This window comes from Babylonia areolata, chromosome 21, assembly GCF_041734735.1.
Source record: "Babylonia areolata isolate BAREFJ2019XMU chromosome 21, ASM4173473v1, whole genome shotgun sequence".
Classification (NCBI taxonomy): Eukaryota; Metazoa; Mollusca; class Gastropoda; order Neogastropoda; family Buccinidae; genus Babylonia; species Babylonia areolata.
Genome location: NC_134896.1, coordinates 36012007 through 36027497, shown reverse-complemented (window position 1 = coordinate 36027497; position 15491 = coordinate 36012007). Strand labels below are relative to the sequence as shown.

The 15491-nt window shown below is 38.1% G+C and overlaps 1 protein-coding gene across 1 annotated transcript; it reads right to left on the bottom strand.

Moving 5' to 3' along the window:
* Positions 1-456: 456 nt before the first annotated feature.
* Positions 457-11731, bottom strand: LOC143296047 (breast cancer metastasis-suppressor 1-like protein). Its single transcript, XM_076607792.1, has 9 exons — positions 11491-11731; positions 9233-9323; positions 7824-7951; positions 7191-7270; positions 6513-6609; positions 5742-5828; positions 4008-4072; positions 3009-3045; positions 457-1833 (listed from the first exon to the last, which is right to left on the bottom strand). The coding sequence occupies exons 1-9, from the start codon at positions 11633-11635 to the stop codon at positions 1829-1831; spliced, it is 735 nt and encodes a 244-aa protein (XP_076463907.1). The 5' UTR covers positions 11636-11731; the 3' UTR covers positions 457-1828.
* Between the last annotated feature and the right edge of the window lie 3760 nt (positions 11732-15491).

Below are 15491 nucleotides of genomic sequence, written 5' to 3'. Positions count from 1 at the left end.
ATTTCCAGTTAACACAGTTCCCGAAGACTGACATATGTTCTGAAATGTTGGACGTTTTTTTGGGTTTTTTTTTAATTATCAAAAGTCAGGTTTGTTTTACAAGCAACAGTTTTTGTTTTTTGTTTATTTTCTTTTAAAAAACAGACTTTCTCCATGTGTACTTCTTAAAATAACCAACAAGATTTCCTTTTAATCAGCCACAGTGATTCTGTCTTTCTCTTGCAGACTGTATCCAAAGCAATGGAAGGCTTGCCTGTGAAAAATCATGCATGATGAGTCAGAGCAGTTTGGGTTTGTTGAGCTGAGCCTCTAAAGCCATCTGATTGAAACTGAAAAAAACATCCAACATACTGAAAGGCTGTTAGTGCAGTTAGAATGCAGCATCTAGTTTTTCATGATTGAAATGGTAGAGTGTGGACTTTGGAGGTAACTTTTATTTGTCAACATTTTTTTGTTACGCCTATGTGGACATGTATATGCAGTACAAGATATTTTCCATGTCTTGTTTCTTGTTACGCCAGGGATACATGTTATGTAACATTTTAAAACCATTTAAGAAAATGAGAAAGAAAGAAAATAACATTCATTAAAATGGAAAGGACAAACATATATTGTGCTCCACCAGTTTTACAGCATTCATTTCACATGATCAGACGGAAACTTGCATGGCTCAGTACCTTCTTACCATCTCTGGCACATCTCACATTCTCATGCACATACACACACATACACTCTCACCATACCTTCCCCTATCTACATCACCTTTCACATCTCTTTGGCAAGTTCACAGCAGCTATCTGGTCGACCATGGATCACCAAAGATGCTGTGTCTGTCCTTTTTTCCAGTCAAGTGTAAATCGCGTTGCCCCTCCAGATAAGTTCCATGACAGACTTGAGAAGCGGTAAAACGCACTGCTAACGCTTTAAAGTGGCATCCTTGTACCTTACACACGTTTAGTTCAGATGCTCCTGTCAGTATATTCACCAGTTCCTTTGAATGTGTGTCTCCTTTTTTTTCCCATAATGAAGAAGAGCTGATCAGCATGTATCACATCTTTTGTGGAATGTTTCTCTCTTGGATTACTTTGATTCAGTTGCTCTCACTCTAAACTGTGCGGCAGGGATGATCAGAACAATGAAAATGGTTTCCTTTCTTTTTTTCCTCCTCGATGATCGGGTATTGGATGATAAAGAGTGTATGTATGTTTGTGATCAATGTTTTGCGGGCGAGCACATACATGTAGTGTGTGTTTTGTTTGTATGTGTTGTCACCTGTTTTGTGTGTGTGTGTGTGTGTGTGTGTGTGTGTGTGTGCGCGCGCGCGTGCGTATGTATGTGCATGTAAGTGTTAATGTCCATTAAAGTTGAGAGTTTGTGTGAGATTTTGTAAGCATTCTCTGTGAATCTGAATACAAATCTAAAATCATAACATCTGTATTTTTGAAAATATCAATCTCAATGGCCAGTGAAAACCATCTACAACCACCCCTCGCCCCACCCTTTCCAACAAGCAACTAGCTCCAGATTAATGAGACAGTTCTTGAAATCCAAAAGATGAAATGATTGAAAAATGAAGCTCAATGTTTGAAAGCAAGTGACAATCAAAGTACATAATGCAAGGCTATCGGTTTCCTTGAAGCTCCACAAATTAAGCACCATTGTCACTGATATGACGATAAACCTTTGGCTGTACATTCTGGATTTTGGTTTAAAAAAAAAGAAAAAAACGAAAGAAAGAAAAAAAAAAAAGAAAAAAAAAGGAACCAGAGTCTCTGGATCTGGAAGAAATAGCTGCCTATTGGAATCCAAGAAGAGCCGGCACTTAACGTCACACTGCAACAGAGAATGAATTCATGTTTTCATCCACTGGAAAATTCCACAAGCATTGCTTTAAGTTTAATAGACACAAAAAATTCAAGATATCCTTTTTTTCCCACTCTTGTAAAAGCAGTATAGATTTTTTTGTTTAAATATCAAAAGAATTTTTGCACACATAAAAAAAAGAAGAAGAGTAAACGGAATAAAAATCAATCATTTTTTTTTTCTCATAAAAAGTTCAGAAATGAACTTTTGTTGAACTGAAAGCTGTGTCTCAGAAAGTGAATGATTCCACCAGGGGCACATACGAATCATCAGCATTTCACTTTAAAAAAAAAAGAAAAAAAAAAAAAAAAAAAAAAAAAGAAGAGGCAAATTTAATGTTATGAATATCAAAGTTTTAACTTTTTCCTTTTTATTCCATAAATTTACTTCTCCTCCGATAATTCAACACAGATACTAATACTGACATGAATTAAACATAACAGTGCGGTTGAGAGAGTCAGTCAACAATTTTCTTTTTCTTACATTGACATAAAACCACAACAAAACAAACTTGTCAGTCAAACGTGATTTCGCTAATTCAGCGTCAATTAAAACAACAACAACAACAAAAACAAACCAAGAAAAAAAAAAAAAAAAAAAAAAAAAAAAAAAAAAAAAAAAAAAAAAAAAAAAAAAAAAAAAAAAAAACACACACAAAAAAACACACACACGCACAAAAAACTCACTCACAGAGAATTTAAGTGATTGGAATGTGGACAGTATAAAAAGATTTTTAATCGAGAAGGTTTACACTCCTTTAACACTGGCAGTATAAATGTTGTTCTGATTTTGTGTGTGTGTGGTTCTTTTTACGTTTTAACCATTTCATTATCTGTTTATTGCTTAATTAAGCATCTTTTGCAATGACTATTAATTTTTGGAGGATGACAGGAAAAGACATTGTGGTCTGGGTGACAAGCAAAAAGTGGACAAACAAAATCTCAAAACTACGGTGAGAGTGCATTCCTAAACTGGTTATTTCCATCATGAAAACTAAAACTAAAAGCAATTAAAATAACAAAACAGTGACAGTCCGACAGACGGAAAGAAATCAAATATGAAAGAAAGTAAGTAAGGAGAAAGAAAGAAAGAAAGAAAGACAGACAGGAAAATACAAAGACAGTGGTAATACTAATATCACTTACATTCCACTTTCCTTCTCTGTACTTGCTGCTTGGAAGCCTGAAAAATCACACGCTTATTGTTAAAGATACAGACAAAACCGAAAGAAGCTGGAGTCAGTCCCCCCCCACGCCCCCTCAAGCAAACGTGTGATGCACTTTCTTAAAATTCACATTATTCTCAGGGATCTGTGCATTACTTATTTCTGCTACCGTATTGTTACTTTTGAATATATCGTTATGTTTCATTTACAAGCCACTTTTGTACATAATAAACCACTCATGATCATGCTAATATTTTTTTTTCCATAAAAAAACAAACAAAAAAAAAACACCAAAAAACAAATCCATGCTTGTATTTGTAATGTCATTTTGTAAGTTTTATTACTGTTTTTATTTCTGTGAACTTTCCTATTTCTAAAAAAAAAAAAAAAAAAAAAAGAAAAAAGAATCATTTCAATACTGAATTCTTGGAAGAATTTTGTCCTGTGCAACGCTAGTACTTCAAACTAAGACATTAAGTCAGAAGTCGCATTACATTACATATGTGCAACCTAGCACTTCATTCGTGCAGTACATACATGCAGAGACACATAATCCTTCTGCACCAAACATCGCATTCATCATTTATCACTGTTGCTTTTAAAACCAAGCTGGCCACACTCAGCCATATATATATAAGGACTGAAAACAATGTCAACAATGATCCCATGGAACCCCCTGCCCCACCCCCCCCAAAATTGCAGTTACATTCACACACACAAACCTGGGACATGCTTCTGAAATTTCTGTTCCATCCACTTTTCAACAGAGTTTAAAAATAAGTTAATATAAGCTGAACACAAACATAGTTACTGATAATACACACCAGTACACAAAACCAAAAACTGTAGGCAACCCTCATGTGCTACTCCAAGGCACAAAAAGAAAGAAAGAACTTAACATAAACAATTACACAGAATGTTTAATTATTAAGTCCAGAAAAAGACAAGGAAAAAAACAACAACAACAAAAAAAACTCACCCGCTTTATTCGTGTCCAGTCACTGATGATATCATCATCCTTTAGGTTATATACAATATAAGGACGTGCATGGTTAAGGAAATTAACAGTCTTAAGACTTATGTCCTCTCAGGAGGTGTTTGTCATGTATAAGAAAATCATGCAAACTGAAAGAACGGTTTCTATCATGCTTACAGATCTATACAAAGTATTTCATTATACAATCATGTGTAGTAATGGATAAAAATAACTGTGATAGCATTTTCAAAATGAAATTGGTCGCAAGAGTCTCATGAATTTAACTTTATATCCCCCCTTCTTAATCGTTGTTTTAACTGAACAGTAATCACAAAAAGGACTTAGACTGTGTTAGAGATGTGTGTGTGTGTGTATGTATGCACGTTTTCCCATGTATATGAGCAGGCATTTGCCCGTACATGTGTGTATGCATGCTTGTGAGCACAATGACAATGTAAGTATATGAAAGAGCATGTCTAGCTTCATGCAGAACCAGTGCCACATTTGATCCTGTTTTGGGGAGGAAATAGGAGGAGTTTGTATTATACTCCATGTTTGGTGTTACATATACTTACCATGTCAAACTGATGCAAACTAGGCCTATCGGTTTGCTCTGCTTGGCCAAATTTCGCGCGGCTAACAGTGAAAAGACGAGCAGTCCAGGCCCGGTCCGCTCTCAGCCAATCAAACGCCTCCAAAAGCTATAAGCACTGAATCATTCCTTTGGCCAAGGCTCTCCACACCATCTTGTCAGGTTTACGCTCTGTCTCGTCTTACGCTTTTTTGGGCTATTAAGCGTATTCATTTGGCCTTGAAAGGACAGAAGAACACAGAAAAAGAGGGGAAGGACAGAAAGAAAGAGGCAGAATGGAATGCAGACAAAAAGCTATGTCCAGACAACAGAATTCAGAAAGAGAATGAGGGAGCAATACAGAGAAAGACGAGTCAGCAAGAGACAGCTAACACAAACACACACACGAAAGGAATAAGAAATGCTTCTTTAAAATCATTATACATTGTTAAAACTGGTCTAGTATCTTAAAAAAAAAAAAAAAAAAAAAAAAAAAAAAAAAGGATTATGTTCTGAAGTAACTGGTACATAAAAAACAGGATTCCTGAATAAGAAACCCTGTAACAAATACATCATTATAAATCATAAACCTCGTATTGCACACATGATAGTTAAATTATGATATTGAACAAACATGTAAAACATCAATATTGTAAAGCTTGTGACTCACAACTGCGAGTAAAAAACATTTGAAAAGGTAAACGATAACTAACATTTCCACTCGTTCATATAAGTGCACCAGTTTTATGTAACACACACACACACACTCTCTCTCTCTCACACACACACAAACACTTACACTGCACATGCATAATAGCAAATAAATGGCACCAACGGTTATGTCAATAATGTGTGCTGCCTGTCAAGGTTGTGTGTTTGGATTCTGCTGGGATAAAAGAACAGTTGTAGCGTGTTGTTCTTGCACGGGTTGCTCGAAACCTACCGCTTATGTCTACCCGTTTGCTGTTGAAGTGAGACACAGAGTGACAAATAAAATGAAAACAAAGATTTAAAATGTGTACCGTTTGCTGTTGAAGTGAGACACAGTGACAAATAAAATGAAAACAAAGATTTAAAAGGGAGTCTGCACTAGTTGGGTCACGGTTAAGTATGTGTAATTAAAACAAAGATTTAAAATGTGTAAGTGATTAAACACCAAAGGATATCAGTAACTTGAGCGGCCTTCTTTCTTCGCTCTGAGTTGAATGGATTGAATCGGTTTTTCACCCTGTCATTCGGGCAGTCGAAGAAATCTGAAAGGTTCATTATGAAGATAAATACAAAGAATAATAATGCTAATACTAATGATAATGCAGGCTGACGCTCACAACTTCCAGACAGGAAGCGCATAACGCTTACAATAACTGTTTTGATACATATACAAGCACGTACACAAACACACAACCAGCAGTAGTTCAAAAACCACACTAATGACCGAATACGACTGTGTCATGGGCGAGCAAGAGAGACAAAGAGAGAGAGAAAGACTCAGAGACAAAGAGAGAGAGAGATAGAAAGACTCTGACTTCAGAGATAAGACAGGTAAATTCCAAAACTAAGTTAACAAATCTGACATGCCTATGTCACTACGACAGAGAACTGGTGTGATTACAAAAAGCAATACTGTTAACAGCTGATGACAAGTTCAAAGAAAATGAAAAAAGACGCAAGCGCGTTCATCCAGTGAGTTCCTTGGACATGCTAAAACTTTCTAGAAGTGAAAATCAGGTATTGGAGCTTCAGTCCTATGCTTTCTGACATCACCTGCTACAGAGAAGACCTGTCAGTCTCAGTCAGAGGGACTCCCTAGAATCATGGTGAAAGAGTCCCAGCGGCCCCAAAGATTTTCAACCGGTCAGAACCCCCCCCCACAAAGTGAACAGGACTGACTGAGAGACCGCCTTCCACCAGAGAGCTCAGTGTGCATCATTTCATACCTGGTGTGAAGTCGATGCTGTGCCTGTCTTCTTCCAGCCTTTTTATCTTCTCCTCCAGTTCGTGTGTCAACTGATCGAACAGAACTTCTTTGTCATTCTGAAACCAGGAAAAGACAAACACCGGACCATCATTATCATAGTTCCTTATAGTTATAGCCCTGCCAACCATATATAGGGGGCTACCATGGGATCAATTTTGAACAAAAGAGACAAAATCTGTTCTGAAATGTCTGTAATTTGTTATAGTATATAATATTTTAAAATCAATTCTATTAACTGATATGCCATCAATGTGTGTGTTTGATAAAATTTCACATCACGAACTTTACGGAAATGATATCTTGTTATACTGAAATGATATCTTGTTATACCGTCACAAACTGTGTGCTGTTAAGGTAAAGAAATTTTTTAAATATAATGTCATAAGTCTCAATCTTGAAAAGAAAAAAAACACCAAAAAAAACACACACACACACACACAAAAACCCCCCAAAAACCCCAAAAAAACAACAACAACAAAAAACCACCCCAAAACACCTGAATTTTAATCTTCTCCCAAACTCATTTTGAATTTGGGGTCAGGCAATACCACTTCCAGAATTTCCAATATCTTTTTTTTTTCCCTGAATGATGCATAGTCTGTCATAGTGATGCCAGTGCAGCAGTGTCGGAACCTACCTGTACGTTTTGTACCATGGCCAGCTCCTCGCTTAAAAACCTCTCTTGGATCGCTTCTCTTTTCATCTGCAGGAGGACCTCTGTGAGAACAAACACCGTTCTAATCAGTGTTAAGAAATATTAACCTAGGTTAATAGGTAGAAATTAATTACTGACTAATATCATGTTTTCTAAAAGGAAAAAAAAAAAAATCTACACAATGAAACAGAAACAAACCACAGGTAACACATGACAAATCATGACACACACACACACACACACACACAAAAAAAAACAGAACTAGAATGATAAAACACTCAGAGAATGAAACAATTTTCATTGAGCATATAACAATAAAAGGGACTCTGAGTACAAATATTAGAATTAAAAACAACAACAACAACATTCAATACAACTAGACCAACCAACCAACAACTAAAACCAAACCAACAAAGCAAGCTACTACCTCCCCCCCCACCCCCCTCCCACCTCTTCTCAAAACCAGCATCAATAATTGCACAGAATCAGTCTAGGCTTCTCGGTATGACAAGAGAAAGAGACTGACAGGTTTACAAAGAACGAGACAGACAGTGGCTAAAACCCACGATGTAACTAGAAGTAAGTAAATAACTGCAGTCGGAAGCCTGTTCAAACCTGCTACATGGATACGCTGTTTTCTGTTCTCTTCCAGACAATTCACCCGTGAGAGATATTCTGGTTCTTTCCCGTCTTCGATGTCCTTCAGCTTCTGGTCAATCATTGATTCTCTCTCACTGAAAAATCTGTACACAAACAGAATGACTCGATGAGACTGATTTATCTCAGGAAAAACAGCAACAACGTTTAAGTACAGATCAGTTAAAAGGAGAAAAACCTTTCCCAATTTTCACTGAAACAAATGATGACAAAATTATTTTGTTGTTGTTTCTTTGTCTGCTTTGTTAAGTAAATAGAGTTGTATCGCTATATGGGATGATTTTAATTTTTTAAAGATTTTAGTGTTGAAATTTCATTGGTTACAATATATATACAATCTTAGTTTAAAAAAATTATCCCTAAAATAGTTTTTGATCAACAGAAAATGGAAAACTGAAGGCAATCATAACTGAAAATGCAAACACATACATTGACACATACACACAAGAATGTGCATACACAAAAACATGTTGTATCATATTCTGGTGGCTTCAAAAATGAACTAAATTGTTTTATACTGTTGTGGTACCATGTTGCCATTATCATTATAACAAATCACAATGTCTCTTGGATTGACAAAGAAAGTCATTTCAACCTTGATCTTTGTTCCATCTTACTAAATTACTGTTTCAGTCTTTTACTATTTGCTTACAGAAAGTCACTTTGCAGTTCGCTTGTTTCTCAAGTTTGAAATTAATTTAGCAAACTTAAATAGCTATGTATAAGACTGCCAGTCCATTTTCACCATGATCAATGACAAATTGAAATATGAAGAAGACCAATGCTAACAAAAATAAGTTGTGATAACAAAAAGTCGAAAAACAGATTCTGACAGATCATGCAACTTACATACATGTGCTTTACTATCAGTGTTGAAGAAGCTGAAGATCCAGACAACGAACTCATGTATAGCAGACAGGCATTCAGAGATAAGGAGGCAGAGACTGAGAGACAGACACTGAGACAGGAAGCAAGAGCAAACAAGGAGAAAATAACAATGGACAAAACACATGACAGGGTGAATTAAAAAAAAAAAAAAGTGGGAAAATTGTTTCATCATCACTCATTATCCCTTTTCAGATTTCATTTCATCTAACGAACCAACAGTGAATGTTCTTCCACATTATACTGAAATTTATGAAAGTTCCTGAAAGATACTGACCAAAAGTCCAGGTCACATAACATGCAAAATAATTTCTCTGTGAAAATTCAAAAAGTGTGATACAAGCTTTCTAAATGTCAGAAACATTTTTACAGTGGAACTCATGAGTGCTGTGGAAACGTTTCAATGTTATAATTAAATATATCACCGAATCACATTACAACATTCAATCAGACACTCCCGACCTGCTCTTCTAGAAACTCACTGATCTTTGATTTTACAGAACTGCTCGGACAGCTCTGTCATGTCGTCCATGCACTCTGTCTTTCGCCGATCACACTCCTCTGAGTCCATATCTGCCAGTACATCAAGAGTGGAAAAGATTAAAGATTAATTAAGATCGTATGTGTGTGTGTGTGTGTGTGTGTACATGTGTGGTTTTATACCATACTTTTTATGTTTTAGCACTATTTTATTTGTTTTTAGATTTACTAGTATTGTGTTTTTACTATATGTACAACCAAATCCCTTCTCTCTCTCTTCCCTGCCCCTCTTTGTTTGTCTGTCTTTCTCTTGGTCTATCAGTCAAGTCAGTGCATGCGACATGGGAGCACTGACATGGCCACTGCTTGGCCTCTGCTGCACAGCCATTCGTTTGGTCCATTCCTATTTATAACTGATATACGTGTGTATCACAATCAATCTGACAGGATGCAAGGGAGGTAAAAACACAGCATGGATGGTCATCTCAGCTGTACCACAAACCAAACATCATCACATACTGATCAACAAAAAATGTTTGATGCAAAGATCGATAATTTTTTTGTTAGCAGCTATCAATTAAAAAAAATATACATATATAGTAAACTTCATCTTATTTTCTTTTCATTTCTTATAAAAGTAATAAAACTAATATCATTCTTCTGTCTTCATGGGCAGCTTTGGAAAGTCAGATTGGTTTTCTTCAACAGAAACAGACAGAAATTTCAAAATGATAAATGGTGTCCTTTCACTGTCTATGCATAATTTTACTATTGTATGAGGCGTGGTTCACTGCCACCACCAAGACATGTAGTGAAACAGGAATCATGTCAGGCACAGCAAATACCTGTCTCCTTTAAAGTTAGGACTGTTCTCTTCAAGAGAATTCAAATTCCCCAAACCCCTCCCAGGGTAGAGTCAGGTTCCAGTTTGTTAAAGTACACTCCATTCAGGGAAGTTTTGCTAAAAATAAATACCCTTCTTTATAATAACAATAACAATACACAAAGCATTAAAACAGGACTACAAAAATACTAGCACAATGATACTTGCCAACAAGCGTACCTTTGTTTAACCCTTCCGCCCAGAACAAAAATGCTTATGGAAAAGGTAAGTTTTCAGATCCGACTTAAAGGAATATAGACTGGAGGAATTTCTAAGAGATGAAAGAAGAGAGTTCCATACTTGGGGAACCTGAGCTCTGACAGACCTATTTCCAGCGCATTTCAGATTAGTCCTTGGAACTTTAAGCAGCTTTTCAGAACTGGATCTTAATGTTCTGTGCGGTTCATATGTTTCCAATACAGAGGAGAGATACAATGGAAGAGACTTGTCAAAATGTCTGAAGGCGAGTATTGCTAACTTATAGTGAATGTGGGACTCAATTGGAAGCCAGTGTAACCGATTCAGCTGAGGTGTAACATGATCAGATTTCTTTTTGGCGAGAACCAGTTGTGCAGCACTGTTCTGAATTTTCTGTAATCTGTTGATAGAGGAAGATGGTAAACCTGCAAGACTGGAATTGCAGTAATCCAGTCTGGACAGGACAAAAGAGGAAACCAACTGAGCCATATTTTTCTCTGTTATATAGGGTCTGAATGAGGCTAGTCTTCGGAGATGAAAATTACATGAGCGACACAAGAATGAAATTTGGTCGTTCATAGTCAAGGTTTGATCGAGATATACACCCAGGTATTTGGCTGATGTTTGAAATGCTTAGCAATTACAGATCTTGCAGAGCAGGCATTGTGCAAACTGTCCACAGATTTATAATCAGATTTATTAAAAATGGATTGTGATAATCATGTTCCATGGTGTTATGAAATGCTTAGCTAGAAACCAATAAGATTATAGGAGAGGGAATTGTTGAGTAGGGACTGACGGTTGCTGTTTCTTCTTTGGCTTCCCACACGTGGCTGTTGTGATTTTTTTTTTTTTTTTAATGTGCGTGCTGGGGATTTTCCAGTTTGCACAACACTTCTAACGCGTTCTTCAGAAATGATTGCCATTTACTATCTTATTTCATGAATAAACGCGGGTTTTCTGTACAATGGGTGTATGACTTCGTACTCGTAGCCAGCGGACAAAATGTCTACCATGATTTGGGCTTAGTTCGCTACTGGAGTAACAACGGTCAGTGTAGGGAGATGTAGCCAGTATCAGTGTTCCACTTAGCTAAACAAGTACATGAAAACGGACTTAAAATATAACTTATTTTGAACCCCCACTGCTTCCAATATTAGCATTTTTGTTCAGTCATACCTGAAGAACAGCCTTCGTCATCACAATCCATTTGATCATCGCCCGATCCAGACCCTAAATCGTCATCTTCGTCGTGTTCATAACGATCGTCTTCCTCTTCTGGGTCACAAGCACCCACACTACTCTCCCTCAACGTCGGCATCATGCAAAAATATAGAAATAAAGACACAAGTCCACAAAACAAGGAGCCCAGAATACGGTGCGCGGTCCAAGCGCTCTTTCGCGATTGAATCAACACACAAGTTTGCGAGGACGCCGGAAATTGGTCTGGGGTGAGCATTGCGGCTGCGCAGAGGAAATCTTCACGGGAAATCCCACCTCGCTTTGGAATTTGACGTCAGAACGTTTCTTTCGTTGTTGACGAATTCCGTAACACTTTGAACCAATCAGAGCGCAGGCAATGATTTCACGATCCACATGCTCTGAAGATTGCGTGTTGGCTTTTAAGCGCATGCGTGTGCGTCACGTTGCCTTCGCGATGTCTCAGCTTCAAAACGTTCAGAATGAGATGCAGTTGTTGAAACAAGCTTTCAGATTTCGTGCAACTTTCCTCGTGTTGCATTGCTTTTGTAGTGATTGCAGTGTGGAAGTCGCAACAACTATTGATTTTTGAAATTAATAAACAATGAGGCCAGGAGATCAAATAATCAACAAATAGTAAAGAGTGGTAACTCTCTCCACACACAAGGTACACAACTTCAAGTCAATGCTGCTAACGCTACCAATTCAGCTAGCACACAGGTAACTAAAAGGTCCATTGGAACAAATCCAGACACTTCCCCTAACAAGGAAGCCCGGCGCCGGGAGTTGCTCCTATACCGATCATCTGACAGTGTGCACATGTATGGTTGCGAGGCATGGACACTGACGGCCGAAACTGATAGGAAGATCCAGGCCTTCGAGAACAAATGCCTGAGGAAGCTCCTTCAAATTTCCTGGATCGAGCACAGGACCAATGGATATGTACGGAGCAGAATTGAGAACGGGCCTTGCTGGACCTCAGGAACCTCTCCTTTCAACTGTGAAGAGACGCAAGCTGATATGGTTTGGGCACTGTGACAACACTCGACACACCAATCTGTCCAAAACAATCATGCAAGGCACCATCGAGGGCGCGGGAGAAGAAGAGGAAGACAGCGGAAGAACTGACATGAGAACATCAAACAATGGACCGGACTCCACACACGTGAGCTGCTGCCGGCGGCTGCTGACAGAGACAGATGGAGAAGGGAGGTTGCGTCTGCGGTCCTCAGGCTTCCCCCAACGACTATTTGTAGTTATGGACCTGAGACCTGAGACATGTGATCGGTATAAGAGCAAGCCCGGCGCTTCCTTTTTTGGGGAAGTGTCTGGGTTTGTTCCAACTGTAACTTTTATTTACCTGTGTGCTAGCTGAATTGGTAGCGTAAGCAGCATTGGCTTGAAGTTGTGTACCTTGTGTGTCAGTGGAGAGAGTTACCACTGTTTACTGTTCAGTGATTTTTGACTGACACTCGGATGGTTATGACGCATATCTGTGTAGGCCGGCTTCACCCCCGCGATGGTTCAGTGGATAAGCATGAAATAACTAATTATATGGAGGTATTCGCCTACTCATCTATCTTGTAATGGCAAAGCGATCCGGCGATCAGTTTTTTTTCTTTCGTTAGTTTATTCATTTATAGTCTGTTCATCTATGATGATGATATTAGACTGAAAATAAATGATATTAATATTATTATTGGCATTACACTATTTTAAAAAAAAATCATAATGGTGATTATTATTATCATTAATCAGAAATCATCGTTTGTGAAAATCAATGGCAGGGGACGAAATATTTAACTGAAATGGGGGCGGTTGAGGTAGACTGGAGGCCGGGGATGGGGTAGGGTGGGGATGGGGGGAGGGGCGGCGGAACGACTGAGGGGGAGGGGACTGACGGAAAGAAAAGACGGAGAGAGAGAGAGAACAGAATGTGGAAAAGATGGAGTACAAAATGTAAAATGGAGACCGGGGCGGGTGTCAGTGATTCAGTGGAGAAAGAAAAACATAATATTGGAAGAGTGTGTGTGAGAACGTGAAGATGTGGGAAGCGGGATTAGGACAGAAAATTACTCAATAATAAAATATTGTATCCAATACTTCAAAAGATCATCATTTGAAAAGAGAATGAGGTGGGGACCTACAATAAACATCCGACTGGACTATTTAACACATAACTGGCTAACGGCTTTGATAAAGAACATTTTGAAATGTTTATTGACGATGCTGCATTGTACTGAGTGCGTACAGTACAACTGGGTCATGAGGTCTGTCTGCAACGACAAAACAACACTGAGCCGACGATCTCAAAATGTAAAAACAACTAGGGGGTTGTTGTTTGAGGGACGTGGTGGCGGTCTCCACTCTGGGAGAGACGCTCACTCAGTCTGGCTCCGCGACTAAGCCATTATTGTCGTTAGTAGTAGGTGGTGTCCTAAGTACGTTAAATCAGAACAGGCACCACTGAACACCACCGAAGTGACTCAGCAGCAGTGCAGGGTTTCCTCTGGTGTGTGGCCTCCTGGGCGACCTAACATCGATGGTTCCCTGCGGACTGCCGACGCTGGAACTGTGACGGACGAACCCGGGTGGGGCCGTGTATGGAGGAATCTAAATGAAACGGTGCAGATGATGGGGCAGCAAAAAAAAAAAAAAAAAAAAAAAAAAAAAAAAAAAAAAAGGAAAAGAAAAGAAAGAAGTAACAACAACAACAACAACAACAACAACAACACACACACACACACACACACACACACACAAACAAACATACACCGGGCACGGCACACACGCACAAACACACATACACACACACTCTCTCTCTGTCTGTCTTTGTCTCTCTCTCTCTCTCTTTCAAATTTCGGCAGCAAAAAAAACATCAGTTGGTTCAGACGGAATTTCAAATGTTGAGACACTTGTGCGGAAATATGACTGATTTCTTACACTTATTTTTTTAAAGAAATGTTGGTCTGGTGGAGACATTCCTCTTGTATGGAAACACTCAATCGTTGTCCCAATACACAAACAGGGCAAACACAGAACAGATAAAAACAGTTGTCGACCAAATGCCCTTACATCGCATGTATGCAAACTAATGGGGGAAAAAAAATGTTCTGAAAAGACTTGTTCATTATTGTGAGAAGCATAGTGTAGTTCCTATAAACCAAACTGGTTTATAGAAAAGGTAGATACTCTGCAGAACATCTAGTCAAACTGACTACACAGGTAAACCAACAGTTTGCAAGGAGAAAAAACGTACTAGCGACATTTTTATGTGGAAAAAGCATGCTCAACTTTCATATAAACTAAAAAAAAATATCGCTATCACAGGCAACATGTATGATTATATTAGAAGATTTTTTTTTATCAGATAGATTTATACAATTAAGAATAGAAAATACCTACTCAAACCCCAGACAATTACACATGGGGTTACCACAAGGATCAGTAATTTCGCCGATTTTATTTAATATATCATTAGCAGATCTACCTAACACGCTAGCTACAGATACAGTCTTGGTTCAATATGCTGATGATATTTGTTTATGGATGAAGGTGACAATGAAAAATAAAACGCCTACCATGACATTGAATTACACAAAGAAAATATACCAGCAGGAACTTGATAAAATCAGCAACTTTATGACAGAAAATGGCTTATCATTGTCCTTAGAAAAAAACCCAAATATGATGCTATTCAATACATATCAGACCCAGAAAAGCTCCCTGTGCTTACAATAAATGGTACTATCATCAGATATACACAATCTTTTAAATTTTTGGGAGTCTATCTTTCTTCAAAACTTTCGTGGAATTTTCATATTGACTATATATTTAACAAAGCAAGGAAAGGTCTAAATTTCCTTAGAATAATTTGTAAACAGCACTGGGGGCAAGATACCAAAGCGTTGATATCTCTCGCTACCTCCCTCGTACGTTCACGCTTGATATACGCTCAAGGGGTATTTTTCAGTGCTCCA